Source organism: Coccinella septempunctata, chromosome 5 (assembly GCF_907165205.1).
Source record: "Coccinella septempunctata chromosome 5, icCocSept1.1, whole genome shotgun sequence".
NCBI lineage: Eukaryota > Metazoa > Arthropoda > Insecta > Coleoptera > Coccinellidae > Coccinella > Coccinella septempunctata.
In genome coordinates, this window is record NC_058193.1 from 21,629,411 (window position 1) to 21,644,553 (window position 15,143).

At 35.7% G+C, this 15,143-nt stretch overlaps 1 protein-coding gene across 3 annotated transcripts in view; it reads right to left on the reverse strand.

Moving 5' to 3' along the window:
- The window catches only part of LOC123313385 (RNA-binding protein Musashi homolog Rbp6), a 1,061,117-nt gene that overhangs the window by 7,393 nt on the left and 1,038,581 nt on the right, over positions 1–15,143 (reverse strand). For 2 of the 3 annotated variants that reach the window (XM_044898252.1, XM_044898251.1), the window contains 2 exons: positions 4,814–4,879; positions 10–341 (listed from right to left, as the gene is read on the reverse strand). In XM_044898252.1, the coding sequence (XP_044754187.1) occupies positions 10–341; positions 4,814–4,879 (398 nt within the window). The remainder of the gene's footprint in view (positions 1–9; positions 342–4,813; positions 4,880–15,143) is intronic. The other variant, XM_044898254.1, reaches the window with a different exon arrangement.

Sequence of the window (15,143 nt, forward strand, 5' to 3'; positions counted from 1 at the left end):
GAAACTTACTGGATTATAATTGAGAGGAGCTCGGCTAACAGCGATGGCAGGAAAGCTTGATGGCTGTGGACTAGTGGCCTGCACATAGCCCACACTGTCTCCTGCACTGCTGTTGTACATGTCGATGGTCGGTCCAGGCGAGTTGGCTGCTGGGAATCCGCCTCGCGTGCTGGCCGCATGCGGTGAAGCCGGAGGCCCGAAACCTTGCGCAGCAGCTGCTGCGGCAGCCTGGTAGTTGTTCATCACTGCAAAGGAAACGGAGAAGTGTGGTTGTGGTGGTGCCGGTGCCCCTGCCGACTGGTCGGCTGCAGAAGGTTGAGACCAGCTCGCCCCCGAAGACCCTACGACAGGTAACAAACGTTCTGGAGCCGACCGAGTCTGCCTTAGAGAAGGTGAAGGTGGAAGAAAATCTACTAGGATACTCGATCAAGGCTCCCTCGCGGATTGAAATATCATAAAAACATTTCGCTCGTATGTTTAACCGAAAATTAACTCTCTGGTTATTCGTGAAGAATAATTTTATTTGTTTTTTCGATGGAATCGTCAAGTTTCTATAGTATCTGGTCGAGATGGTCGATCTTTTGAGGTTGATTAGTGAAAGCCATAATTGAATCGAATCGTCATATAACTGCGCGAGAGATTACGAAATAGATAAATGTATCACACGCAATAATTTATAATCATATGAGATGTCTTGGACTTGCTGAGAATCTCGATATTTGGGTTCCGCAAGAATTTGAAGAAATTCACCTGACACAGCAAATCAATATTTGTAATACGCATCGACACTTTGTTTACCGAATTATCACTAGAGATGAAGAATGGATCGTATACAAGGACGTTAATCGAAAAATATCATGGTCCAGCATGATAAACCAGCTCAAAACCATAACAAAAACCGAGTTGAATCAAAAAAAGAGCTGAAATTTTGTGTATTTACGCTGGTTTCAAACAACTGAAAGATCAACTCGGATTTTTACTTGTGAAATGGGGGAAAGCACTAAAAGAAAAAGAGCCAGAATTGGCAAATCGCAGAGAAATCATGTTCTACCACGATAATACAACGTCACATATTATATCTTTAGCATCTATTATGAAACTATCAGAGCCTGATTGGGAGTTGTGCATTTCTCATACAATCCTGACATTGCACCGTCAGATTATTATAACTCATTGCGATATTTACAAAACTTCTTGCAGGTGGTAAAAATCTCAGTAATAACGAAGGCTTGGTTGGGTTTTTTGCCGAAAACTACCAGAAATTCTATGAGTGCAGGATCGTGAAGTTAAGAGAAAGATAATAAAAAAGACCCAACAGAATGGAAGATATTTTACCAATTGAAGTGAATTCTTTGTATAGAAAAATTTGAATTTTATTTCACACTAAGAAACCGAAATTATATAATACTTTCTTGACAACAATAGTCAAATTTTTCACTGCTTTGGTAAAAAAAAAATTTGATGGTTGTTACGCAGGTAGTATTTTTTTATCTGTTAATCTGGTAATATTTTCACAAAAAATTTTGTGGTACAATTAAAATCCAGTTGATGTTATATTAACGTGTGCAAATTTACCTAACAGTCTGTTAGTTACACAATCACAAAGTTCACTGAGTGTTGGAAAACTAAATTTTTTTGATTTTATGAGTTGCTTGAACCGTATCGAATATTTTGAGAAATCAACCGATTATTTGTTGTCAAGTTTTATTTCTCTGCATAACGCAAAGCGGTGGTTCAATTATGTATTTGAAATGTGCTTGTTTTCCTAAAATGATTCTTTCTGAATTCCTAAGTCGAAAGCGATAATTACAAAAAACATCGATTCTATTCGATAAATAATTAAGTATTAAGTAGTAAGTCTATAAATAGTTCAGCGGTTTAGAGTGTGGCTTGGGATCGCGATGTCTGGAGTTCGATTCCAGCTAGATAAGAAATTTTATTGTCCAAACGGTATGGGCCACCATTCACTTATGATTCGACAATTGACAGGGCTATCTTAGTTCGATATTCAATAATCGAAATCGAAAAACATACTTGATAGACGACGCCCAAACTTCGCGTGAGTATACGGGGTTATTCGTTCTCAACAACCTCAACCGAAAATGATAAGAGAAACAACCCAACAAAATGAAGTTCATTTTCAGTGTGCCATTCAGTATGTCGAGAAAATCTAAAATATTTTCATATTTTGTCACTTTCGGCTATACCGGAAGTAGCTATACAATTCGTTTTTCAAATAGCAACTGATTATTCATGGCCAATTATTATACTCTGTATTGAGAGGTTTCGTTACTGACCTAGATCATTAAGAGATACCATTAGTAGAATAACGAAGAATATTTGTCCTTTTCATAAGAAAACGGCCAGAAAATTAAAGGTATCACAGTATGGGCGTATTTTCATGTGAACGCACAAAATTCTCCAAATGGCACTGAGACAGAACTGAGATTATATTGTATTAGAGTCACAAGAGTTTGGAAATGACATAACACAAGGATGTTCTACAAGCTCTATGACGAAAAGAACATATATCCGATTCGTTTCTGTTTAGAAGATACAAACATTTGAAAAATCATATTTTTATGTTTAAATCATAATAATAAATGGAAATTTTGCTACAATAAAATTTTCAAAATGTCGACCTTCGGCTTGGATGCAAGGTTCACATTGACGAACTAAAGATGCCGTTACTTGGATTTCAACATGAAAAACAAGCTGCTTCTTAAGAACCCATAAATAAAAATCTAAGGGATTTAAATCAGGCGAACGCGATGGCCATTATATTGGTCCTCGTTGACCTATCCATTTATTCAACCAACTCACTACTTGGCTCCCTCTATGTGGTAGTGCACCATCGTCTGATACCACATATTACATATTTCAAATAATGTTGAGCTCTAAGTCATCAAATCAAAAAAGTTGTGCTTAAAAAAATTTTCATACAAATCTGCATTCAAACGATCATTTATAACGTGTACTGGCATCAAATCATTTTCAAAAATCCCACCCCAAACGTTTACACTGGTATATGAATTCTGCAGTGCCCATACATGTTCGCTATGGTTATTGCTGATACCATCTTTGGTGAAACAAGTGTCAAATGAATAATTAAAAAATCGATATTTTCTGTCGGCCTACTTAATCAAAACATGAAAAAAAATTTTTTTTCAAATACTTGTAACTCCTAAACGAAAACGAATCGGACCTCGTTCATAAAATAAAATGTTCGAAAGACGCACAGCTACCTTATGTCAAAGTTTGTCATAGAGCTTGTAGAACACCCTGAATATGCATCCTTAAAAATTTAATTCGGGACTATTTTTCTTATTTTCAATTCCCGGTAGGTACTTACTTTCTAATAAGTATCTAGGGATATATGTAAAACTACAATGATATTCAGGATATTCTGAATTCATCTCCTGATATCTGAGATATACCTATATACCGGGTGGCCCACCACAGACGAATAAAAAATTCAAAATTGCTTAGAAACTATCAGGTTTAGGTGTAGGAAAACCTCAAAAATACTTCGGAATTAATTTTTATGTTCAACGAAAAAAAGAAATACCGGGTGTGTCATTTGAGATAAGAAAGTTTTTGACCATTATTTGTAGTTGATGTTTGAGAATTAATTATGATTACACTGTATATTCCAGAGTTGAATTTTTTTTTTATAGGTGCAGCCAATTTATTTATTCGAAATAATACTTACTGTCTGTATCGATGGCGTAACTGGATTCTTCATGAATTGCTATTTAAAAACTGCTTATTTTCAATTTTTCGCCAATGAAGCCAATGAAGTAATGAAGCTTCTAAAAAGCTTCTATAAAGTGATCAAAAGAAACTAATCATAATTTGAGCTTGCCATTCCATTTTGGAGGCCAAATACAGGGTGTTTCATTTAAAAAAATCATCTTTGGTTCTTATCTTTGTGTTCGAACATCCTGTATATTATTTCAATCATTATTTCAATTGTGAACATTTTGTAGTATAGAAAGTGTTGATCAACAAGTCGATCTTCGTTTTAGGAAGTTCCTTTTCCATCAGAGATGAAAATTTGAAGATGGAAGTAAAACGAACAAATTTCTCTTCAGTGCTCGTTGTTTTCGGTAAAGCAAAAAGTGAAAAGCAATATGAGAATGCTCGAACAAGAATTGCAAATTTGATATTGAAAGGCATGAACGGTCGATGGAAATCGGGAGAGCTTATCTATATGGAAAATACTTCAGAGAGTGCCAGATGAATCAGAACTGAACACACGTATCAGGCCGAATATGATGGATGAAAAAACTGATTTTTTGTTTGCGTCCCCCAGTTTTTCGCAAATATTTGTACGGACTTCCATTTCGTTCCGATAGATCGATAAAAATTTCAGTTTTACATGTCAGTGTGAATTTATGAAACCATTCAAGTTTTGTTCCACGCAAAAATTGGACACGCTCGTCAACATCAGAATTCACATATTCACTTATGACTCGATCCACTGTTCTGGTTACTAAATCTTAACTGAATGCAACTAACTGGAAACTAAACTCTACTAAAGACACTTTGAACATTTAGGTAGGTCAAAGTTGTATTGATGATAATGATAAAACTTTGATAAATTCAATTGTTTCCACATCGGTTTTAGTTGTCTAACCACCTTCATCGACCAGTTTAATCGGACCAGTCAGAATCTATTCAACAGTACGATAATGTTCTGATGTAGTTTACATTTAATTTCTCATAACACAGAGCCTTTGATCAGAATATCCCTTAAACGATATGCTAGTTACAGAACAAAATAAACATGCAGAACATTAGTTGTAATTACCTGACAGCGCCTGGGTCAACAGCGGTGTGTTATTGTTAGGTGTCAATTGTCCATTTGTTATGTCCACTGAAAACACACAAAATATTAGATATAAGCTGATGCAGGAGTGAATATAACAACAAAATAATATGGGATAGTGTGGGGAATTGAACTGTGTTCATTGAGGTTGGTGTGAATATACCAAATTTCAACATCTTTCATTTTATGTACTTAGGGCGACTTTATTTTTTGTGAAGTTCTAGAAGAAGTTGACATGAAGGATGAGAATCAGCAGAAATATGTTTCAACGCGAAATATAGATCTAGGGAGGTACTGAGGTACTAGATAAAAGCTCGAAAGAAGAAGACTGGTTCTGCTCTAAACTATACTAAGACTAACAGGTCTAACACAATAGATTCCATAAAATTGTTGAGTGTTTGTGTAAATCTACATATTTTGTGCAGAAATCATTGATTGTCTTGTTAGAAGCTAGTTCCCTTTCCAATATTCATCACTCAGTCATCTTCGTTCTGTCCTTTCTCAATTTTTACAAACTATGAAGAAAAAATTAAAAATAGAGACTCAGAGTTTCTCCATTCCTATACAGAATGTGCAGGCACCAAATCAACTTCTGCATATGTACCTTGTTATCTATATATTCAATTGAAATTTCATTTATTACAAAATATTAAAAAAATATCAATAATCATATAAATTCCTACCAAAAAAAACTGGAAATAAAAATATCTACAATGGAACAAAACTGTCCCTCACGATTAAGGATCATGAGTACGATAATTTTGAACGGCAACATATTCTCCTTTCAACCTTCACGTCAAATTCTTTGGCAGATATAGTCACCTGTAGAAATAAACGTTCTAAGAAACGTCTGTGTTAACTAACGTGATAAGATTTCAATTTGAAATCTGAAATGATGAATCCGAAAACTAAAAATTTGAAATGTGAGTAATCAAACGAAAAGAAAAGAAATTGAAGAACATCTCGAATCTATACCGAAAAAAAGAAACTTGGAAAGAAGTGTATTTTGTTCGTGTTTGTGTGGGAAAATGGGAATACAAAACTGCAGTCTAAGTTCTAAACTTGACTACGAATTTATCTCTCTACACATTTGTTATTATCTGTACTATATCTACTTTGCAATGAATGACTTGAAGACGATTTTACAAGTTAATTGGACACTGAAAGTTTCCGAAACGAAGTGGTGCAATGTGAGAATACTAATACTTATTTTTAATTGAGTAACATTTTAATTTAATTGAAATTTCAGATAATAACAAACGGGCTACACACTGACACACACTGGTTATAAGTAATTGTTATTTCTCTATAAGTTTGTTCTAGTTATAATAATCATAAATAGCGCCTCTGATATTGTCTTTCTCTCTACATCTATATTTACTATATTCTAGCTCTACCCATATTGCTATACTATTTTTATCATCAATAAACGGTTCATAAAGAGTATATAGCAAATTTATAAAAAGATTTATAGACTATTTAGCCTATACTACACTCACATTTATAATAAATGTTGTTAATTCTACAACCTTGATGTATTTTGAAATATCAAACGAACCCAGTTATGTTCTCTGGATTACGTCAGACATTCTTTTTAACACCAAGCTATTCTACTTCTATGGTTAAACATCGAATCTGATCTGGTCTATAGTCACGATAAATTAATAAATCACATGACTTTCTATCAGCACTATTATTATTATTAGTTTACTCGCCCGTCGTTAGTGTAGACAAATTCCAACATGTCGCCTGCTTCGGTAGTTCACACACTGTTCAACACCTCAGGTGTATTACTTCGTCACATGGACGTTTTAATTCTAGAATTAATATGCAGAACCCAAACCTAGGCCGTACAACGAGATTTAATTTTAATGTATAATATTTTCATAGATTTGATGAATAAAAACCCTGTGCTTCTCTCTGTGTCTGTCGGTTCAGGTATAAGTTGGAAAACTTTTTGTAGGCATTATTAATTTCGCTGTTTTTTTCAGGAGAATTCCATTTACTTCTTTTTACCAGAAGGTAGAACATTCCATTTTCTTAACATAGTATATACAGAAATGAAATTCAACGCCTAATTTATATTTACCTGTACTAGCACAGTCTTCATTTGGGAAGGTATTAGTAAATAGATTATCTACCAGTTAAAAGGATTTCGGAATATATTCATTCGAATTCAGTTAGTAAAATATTTAATAATAATATAAGTGATGCATTCCATATTGGAAAATTGTTCAGAATTTAAATAATCGGAATGAAAGTGATCTTCAAAGTCTGACAACCTGTCACATCGTAGAAGAATAAATTTCTATACGCATTATCCTATATTATCAATGAAAATAACCTGCCAATTCGACCGAACCGAACTTGTTTTTGAGTTTTTTTATTGGAAAAACAATTAAAAACACGACGCATATTTTATATTCTGAAAAAGAAAAAAATTTGGGACCGGAGTATGTGAAAAAATAAAGGTGTATTTTAAAAATGAAAGTTATTATTACATCACTGAAGTGGCGGACGAAAAAATTCTTGTACATAAAAAATTGAATGTTACATTTTTACTTCGATATTACTGACACTTCTTGAAATAGAGACACCAATTCAAAGAGCCGAAAAATTAGTTTCCCTTTACAAGTTGATAACAAAAAAAAAAAGAAAAAGGGATGCGATTTTGAACACTGTCCTTCTTTAGAAAATCGAGATCGAAAAAGTACCCTCCATTTTCTCCTAACTCTTACGGTTACAGAGCTACCAGTCAATCTCGAATTTTGTTGGTCCTGTACACTTAATTTTCATTTATTGCTTAATGTTTTTGAAGTTTGAAATTATAATCAGATAAGTCTGAGGATATTCTAAAACCGTTGAACCGAGAACTATTCTTTAGATTTGAAATCCAATTTAACAGTTCGAACACTTATGTAAACATTTTTGTCTGTTGGGTATATGTAGAAGAGTTAACAGGAACAGGATACAAAAAATGGTATTTGCAATCTACATGGAATTGTGCGATATTATTTCTTTGTACTGACTTTGGTGGCGATTATGATTTTGTCACTAATTAGTAATTTATCTACAATTGTATTAAGTAAATATACTTTTCAACTCTTCTTTCAAATGTTTGCATCTGTCCATTTCAGATAACAATTATTTTTCGTATCTTGGTTTTTGGAAGGACATCTTCGACGTAAGGGTAGGAAATAAAATTTATCGGGGCTCCCGTACCCCTAAAAGAATTCTTATGTAAGCGAGGCTGGCCCCCCACGTAGGAAAATCGTGCCCTTCTGCATGTCATCCATATTTCAGCCGGGGATAGCAGTCCTTATTGATTGTCAGACCCACACCACTATCTTATTACGAAGGAGATTTGCATTCGGATTTCTGTGCGTCGCGGCGCTCACCGCCAACGGCGACGGCGCTCTAGGGGTCGACGTCGTGGTTTCTAGTCCGCGGACATAAATAATAAGCACGCACGTCGGGCATCCTCTTTTTTGTTAATTCATCATCCTCATTTATTCACGTTCGGGGTTTCCACATAAACTTGACTTTCGGTTATTCGGTTCGTATTTTCAACGTTTTATTATTTAGGCTATTTCGGTTCAATTTGGAAATGTTGGACGAATTTTCGAATACTCCGTATGCACCTCAGTCGGCCAGGTGACGTTGCTGTCTGTTCCTAGATTCAAAAATAGATGTTTTCATTTCGAACTCTGTGAATTATCCTAGCTCTTTGACAGCCGATTTAGTTTTAAATGGATTAATACAAAAAATCAACCCCTGCCTAGATGAATTTAAATCACGCATCTGTGATTGATGCTCGATTGCACTTACGAATTCAAGGCAGGCTTAACCTTAAGGTTTACTCATATCTGTGACTTCTATTGTAACTGTCATAGAAATCAGAAAACCTTCTTTAATAATTTTAACAAGTTGATGCAAACGGCCATGAAATGAAAAATCCGTCTGAGAGCAGCTGTTGCATTTTCGAAAATATGTCAAGTTGAAACATAGTACAACCTCCTACTACAACCTATTTGACTCTAAAATGACTCTTTCAAAGTTCGTGCAATTTTAATATCACCTGGCATTCGCCAGGTTTTCCGACTATTCAGTCGGAGAATTTCCAGTTTTTGTTCAGGGTGTCCCAAATTCGATGCTCATCGAGAGCATCTCGAGAGCTACAAGACTTTGAGAAAAAATCTTCAAGGATACAGTGATGGCCCGTGAACATTTATTGATGGTCGGCAGATTTTTTTTTCGGAGTGACTTAGTAATGACAGGGCTCTTTTTGGTCTGGATTGCAGAGACTCAGTTGGACGAAATGCCGGCGTTTCAATTCACTTTAAATCATCATCAGGGCTCTACAATAAATGATACATAAAAACAATTAAACAGATTCAGAAATCGGGCCAGAATCAACAACAACTGGCTAAACAATAAAATACCAGGACATATATAAAAATATTGTATATGAAACTTCAGCACATTAACAAAGCAATACATATGATAACAAAAAAAATAGAAAATAATAAATAATAAAATAATTTATCTTTAGGTATAACGTTTAAAAAAATAAATAAATAATAGTCATAAATTTATAGAACCTTCGCACATTGCCAGTTGGTCTTTATTGTCATCTCAAAAAATATCATCATCAACATCATGAATATTAGTGAAAAAAATTATATAAGAGGCAAATCTAATTTTTATTATTGTCTGAATAATGTTCCAACTGAAATTAGTCAAGTGAACAAATGGTGGAGCAGGCGGAGCAGGGCCTGCAGATGGTACCTGAACGAGCGGTCGCTTTAAAAGATTCTAAAAGCAGCGCTTTTTTAAGATCTATTTTTTGATATCTTATCATTTCGAAAAAGGGGATCGGGGATCCTTGAAAATGTCTTGTAGTCCTCAAGATGCTTTCAGTCAGCATCGAATTTGGGTCACCCTGTCCAATTATTATTTGCGTTGAAAGTAATTGATTCAATTTAGTTCTATTAGTAGGTATATTTCCCTTGTTGTGCATGTTCAACAAAAGAAAGTCTAAGTCACAATACTTAGATCCCTCAATGCCTCTTTTATTCATTGTTAGTTGTTGATTTTCAATTCTTCATTTAAGTTTAGTTGAGTTTTTCATCTGTGTTAAGTTGAGTTTATGAATCCATCATTAGAGTGTTCATGGCCGGATGCACAAAATCGATTTGGGTCACTAATTCTTCATCAGTCCAACGCAAAAGTATACTATTCGAATATTGCAGACATTTGGGCAAAGTCATGAAGCCCTCATTCCTAGGAACAAGCGCACAAAAGATATAGGAGGTTAAAACATTTCTTTGTCCAATCATGTTTGATCGATAAAAATGGACGTTCGAAGGAATGTGGATGACAAACACTAATGAAGCCGTCCAGGCTTTTAATTGCAAAATGAGCTAAAAATAGATTAGCAAACAAAAAACGATTTATTCAGAATCAATTTAAAAAATTTCCAGGCCTTCGAAGATTTAGCTGGATGGATAACAGATTTTTTTCCAAGATTTCTGATGTGGTTCTATTGTTTATGCTACGATGCAATGAATATCCCATTTTTCCTAACTTAAATTTTACGTCAAGCTTTCTTGACAACGATTAAACTTGCTCTCCACTGACCCAAATAGCTGAAAGTTGAGTTGTTAAATCTCATCTCGGCTAACCATTTCCCGATTTACCGGGGAGGATCTACAGCAGCGCCGTCAAGAGTTATTCATTTGCGGCCTCAGCCCCGTTCGAGATATGAGGAATTTTGAGTGTCAATTATTTCAAGAATCGGCGTCCGCGGTCGGAAAGGGTCCTGGCCCACGCTTCGAGCGCCATTATGGCCCTAATGAATGGCTGGAGAAATTAAAGTGGCTAAACGGGCTAAATTGATCGTCTCAATTGGCGAAGGACAATGTGGTATTACTACTGAAACATGAATAATGAGCGGTTGGAATGCAGGCTACGAACAAATCCTGAAATTAATTGCTTATTTTATTGTTCGATCGGCAGGGGACGTCTCATTAGGTGGGTGGGGTGAGAGGGAACTGCGAAACGTTTTTCAGCGATTTATTCACGCGTAAATGGAGGAGGGTTTCATTTGGTGTTTTACCCAGAATGTCATGAGCCCGAATGGAAATCTTCAACGCTAGGAAAATTTGGATACAAAATGGTGCGAGTGCCTCGAAAATTTGGAGCGCATTGCTCATAAAGATCCGGGGAATTAGGAGGTCAGAGGTCCACATGAACGAAAAAAAAAACACTCTTTGATTCCAAGGCCCTCAACATGTCATCCGTTGTGTGCGCCCCCTTAAGGTTCATATTGAGACAATCTTGAGCAAAAGTGTAAATATCTAGTGTATCTGACTGTAAGATGAATAAGTTCATCACCCAAGGGGCGTATAGACTCTTAGGTTCAGTCCACAGGTAGGTACCCTAAAGAATGCTATTTTTAGTGACTTGATCTATGGTGACGTTTTGTCCATTTTATTTGAGAAGTAAACCTACACAAAGAGGGTCGAATGGTTCGAAGGGTGCTGAAACTAAACTGGCAAAAATGGCTAGGTGAATCCTCTGATTGATATTCTTTGGCATCACCACAAGCAGTGCTGTGTCAGATGTAAAACTAGCTCCCGTCACACAATACAGTCCAACCGCAATTTCTGCCACCGGCTGGATGTGATGTGATGATTATGTTTTTTGTCAAAACAGTGCCATTTTAGATCTATAAGTCTTAATTTTGGTCGCCTATGTTGTTATCACGTAGGCTTAATTTTCAGATAACATATTTTACCGACTGTCTACAGGTGGAAATTTAAGCAGAATATGAAAAATGGCATATAGAATAACGAACATTTCTAAAAGAAGTTTTTTATTCTTCTGGTGATACGATACCCACAAAATTTTGCACAAGTATGAGGATGTATTGATATCTAGTTAGCCTAGACCAGTTCCATGCATAAAAAAAATATTGCGTTACCACAGCAACCAACAATAACTGATTATAAGTGTCAGTGTGAAGTTTGAGATCAATAAAGTAAACCAGAGTTACGCAATAAATTGAAAGAAAGAAGATGCACCGAAATTGTAAAAACCGAGAAATTGGAGTATCAAGCCATCATCAAGTACCTGCCTTTAAAAGGGTTAAGAGGTAAGCAGATTTACGAAGATATGCTTAATACCCTTGGTGATCAATTTCCTTCGAATGCGACCGTGAAAAATTGGACTGCAAGCTTCAAAAGAGATGAATTTTCTTCCACTGAAGATAATGACCGATCGGGAAGGCCAATTTCTGTGTCAGTCCCCGAAAATATTGATGTAGTTCATGACATGATTTTATCAGACCGTCGAATTGGGCTAAAACGGATATCTGGAGCACTTTGGATATTTCAGACGAACGCGTTCATCATATAGTTCACGTCCATTTGGACATGAGAAAAATTGCTGCAAAATGGATCCCCAAATGTTTGAATGTTGACCAGAATCGTGCAAGGGTAGAAGCATCGCGTTCGATCTGTGCTCGATTTGAAAACGATGTAAACTCACGGAACCGAATTGTTACTATGGATGAGACTTGGGTACATTTCTACGATCCAGAAAAGAAGCAACAATCGATAGAATGGCGAGACTCTGGTTTTCCAAGACCTAAGAAGTTTCGTGTCCAAAAATGTGCTGGAAAAGTTCTTGCTTCAGTTTTTTGGGATTGCCATGGAGTCGTCATGATTAATTTTTTAGATGAGGGTAGAACAATAACCGGAGATTACTATTCGACATTACTGACTACTCTACGGGATAAATTGAAGAGAAAAGACGCGGAAAGCTATGCAAAGGTGTTTGGACAACGCCCCTGCAGGTCGCAAATTTTCTTCCAACGAGGAGGTTATAAAAGCTGTGGAGGTCTGGTTTGCAGAGCAGGAAGAAACATTTTTTTGAAAGGTCTAGAGACGTTTCAGGTTTGCTGTAATAAATATATCCAATTAAGAGGAGAATAGGTTGAGTAAAAAATATTTTGACATTGAAATTTTGTTTGGTTCTATAGTAGGCTAAGAATTTTTCAATATATCCTCGTACTTGCATCGTACTTTACGACTGTGTAATTAATAAGTCCAACCCAAAATTTAGGAGTATTTAGGGCTCAAAATTCCACGATTAGTGCCAAAAGTAATAGTACCTGCAAAGTAATTCATGTGTTGAATTCATTATTCCATTTCTGTTTCACCGCAAACTCGTTAGAAATGTTTTCTGTCAGTCTGTTCCTGCCTATTGCAAATGCAAAACAGGAGAGTTACAAGTCAGCAGAAATTTTTAAGTCTGAGAAAGGGCGAAATAAGGAAAAGGGTCCAGAAGACTGCGTCAATTTCCGTCGAGCAACCAGGATGGAATGATCCTGCGAACTCGAAGAAGCTTGAACGCGAGTTCCTTAATTAATCTTGTAAATACATTCTAACAATCAGATGAAAAGGCTCCTACGCTCGTCTTAAGTGAGAAGTTTATAATTATATCCAAGAATTCGGCATTTTTTGCCGAGCATCGCCTCAACCTGTACCGGGAAAACGACGAATAATTAAATATAACAAAGGGTGGAATGCATTACAATTACGACCGATTTAAAATTTAATATCCCAAGAGTACAGCTGCTAAGGTTCTGATGGCCCTCTATCACCTTACACGAATGGCAGGGTAAGTTATTAGTTGAGAAGCACAGGGCGCAGTTCTTGAAAGCGTAATCGGCTGAAACAGGTGTGGATTCGCATACAGTTCGGTGAGAAACGGAGATGGAATGACTTGAACGATGAAGACGGAACTATGAGTTGAATTATCTACCTAAGGCAAGGATTTTTGGTCGAAATGATGATTCAATTACATATTTTCGATCACTATGTAAAAACACTCGCAAAACCATACTCAAATTGACCTTCGGATGCTGATGCTAATGGTCCAAGAGGGTAATAAAACAAGTCTTCGACCAAACGCAGTAGACTAAGAAGTATAGGCTTGACCAAGGAGTGGCAACTTTGCCTCTGCCAATTCAAGCAGATTTTAGATAATCAAATATTATTTTAGTGGCTGTCGTTATAGACGAAATCTATAATTTGGGATTTATACTCTGAATTAAAACACGTCCTCGACCAAACAAAGTAGACTAAGAAGATATTAGCTTGAACAATGAGTGGCTACTTTGCCACTGCCAATTTAAGCTGATATTTTGGCTGAATTAAAGGTTATTTCAGTGACTGTCGTTAAAGACCTTTGCGAAATCTATTATTTGGGATTTATATTCTGAATTTGAAACTCTGGAAAGATATGCAATATTGGCTTTCGGTTCGTGAAACTGAATAAGATTTTTTGCCCTGAGATGAATGTGAGAATTTGGATCGTTTTGCAAATGAAAGAAGTTCAAACAACAATGTTGTTTCGGCTATATTGAAGTGGTTTTGAAAAAGAAAACGCTGTTATATAATTTATTATAAACCCCAGTATACGCAGACTAAGGCCTCTCACCAAAACGATGAAAAGAAAACTGGAACTCGATGTGAAAGGGGTCAAATCAATAAACAGTAGAAGGCACATAATGAAGGACAAAGTCCTTTTGGACAGGGGAAGAAGAAGATTTAAATATGACAAATCCAACGAACATGTTCCCTCATTCCGAACAATCATGTACACTGAACAATTCATAAGGAATTAGAGTGATTTCTTGTTAAGTCGACTCTAGAATTGGCCAACAATAACATAAATAACAATATCACATCAAAGACTCAAGTGAAAATAACCTAACAAAACCTAAGGAAGGTTTTGAATCTCTGCTTCTATAAATACCAAATATTCAAAAGAATAATGCAATTTATTGAAATGGAATTACTGTACGGTCTTCATCGTCCAAGCCAACCAGGAATTCGATTAATCAAATTCAAATTAGTCATTGAAACTGCAACTCATATCTCGGATTATACATTCGTTTATTTTCCATCATAATATGGCCTCAAAATCATCAGTTGCGATATGACGCAACAAGCAACAGTCTCATCATAACATCGAATACTTAAAAATATGTACAACATTCATTCAATCGTCCTTAAAATTATCAATATTATAAATATATAGTTATGTTTGTGGTATTCTCATGAGTGGGTGGACGTTGATTATCAAATGCTCTAGGATGTGATGGTATAGTGAAATCAATGTTTATTCCAAGCAGAAATAGAAAATTGCAGTGTGAGGAAATCAATGAAAGAATTTTAACATTTCCAGAAGTTTGCATGGACCTGCTGGACGAGGACAATATTTTGTTGGAAACTAATGACAA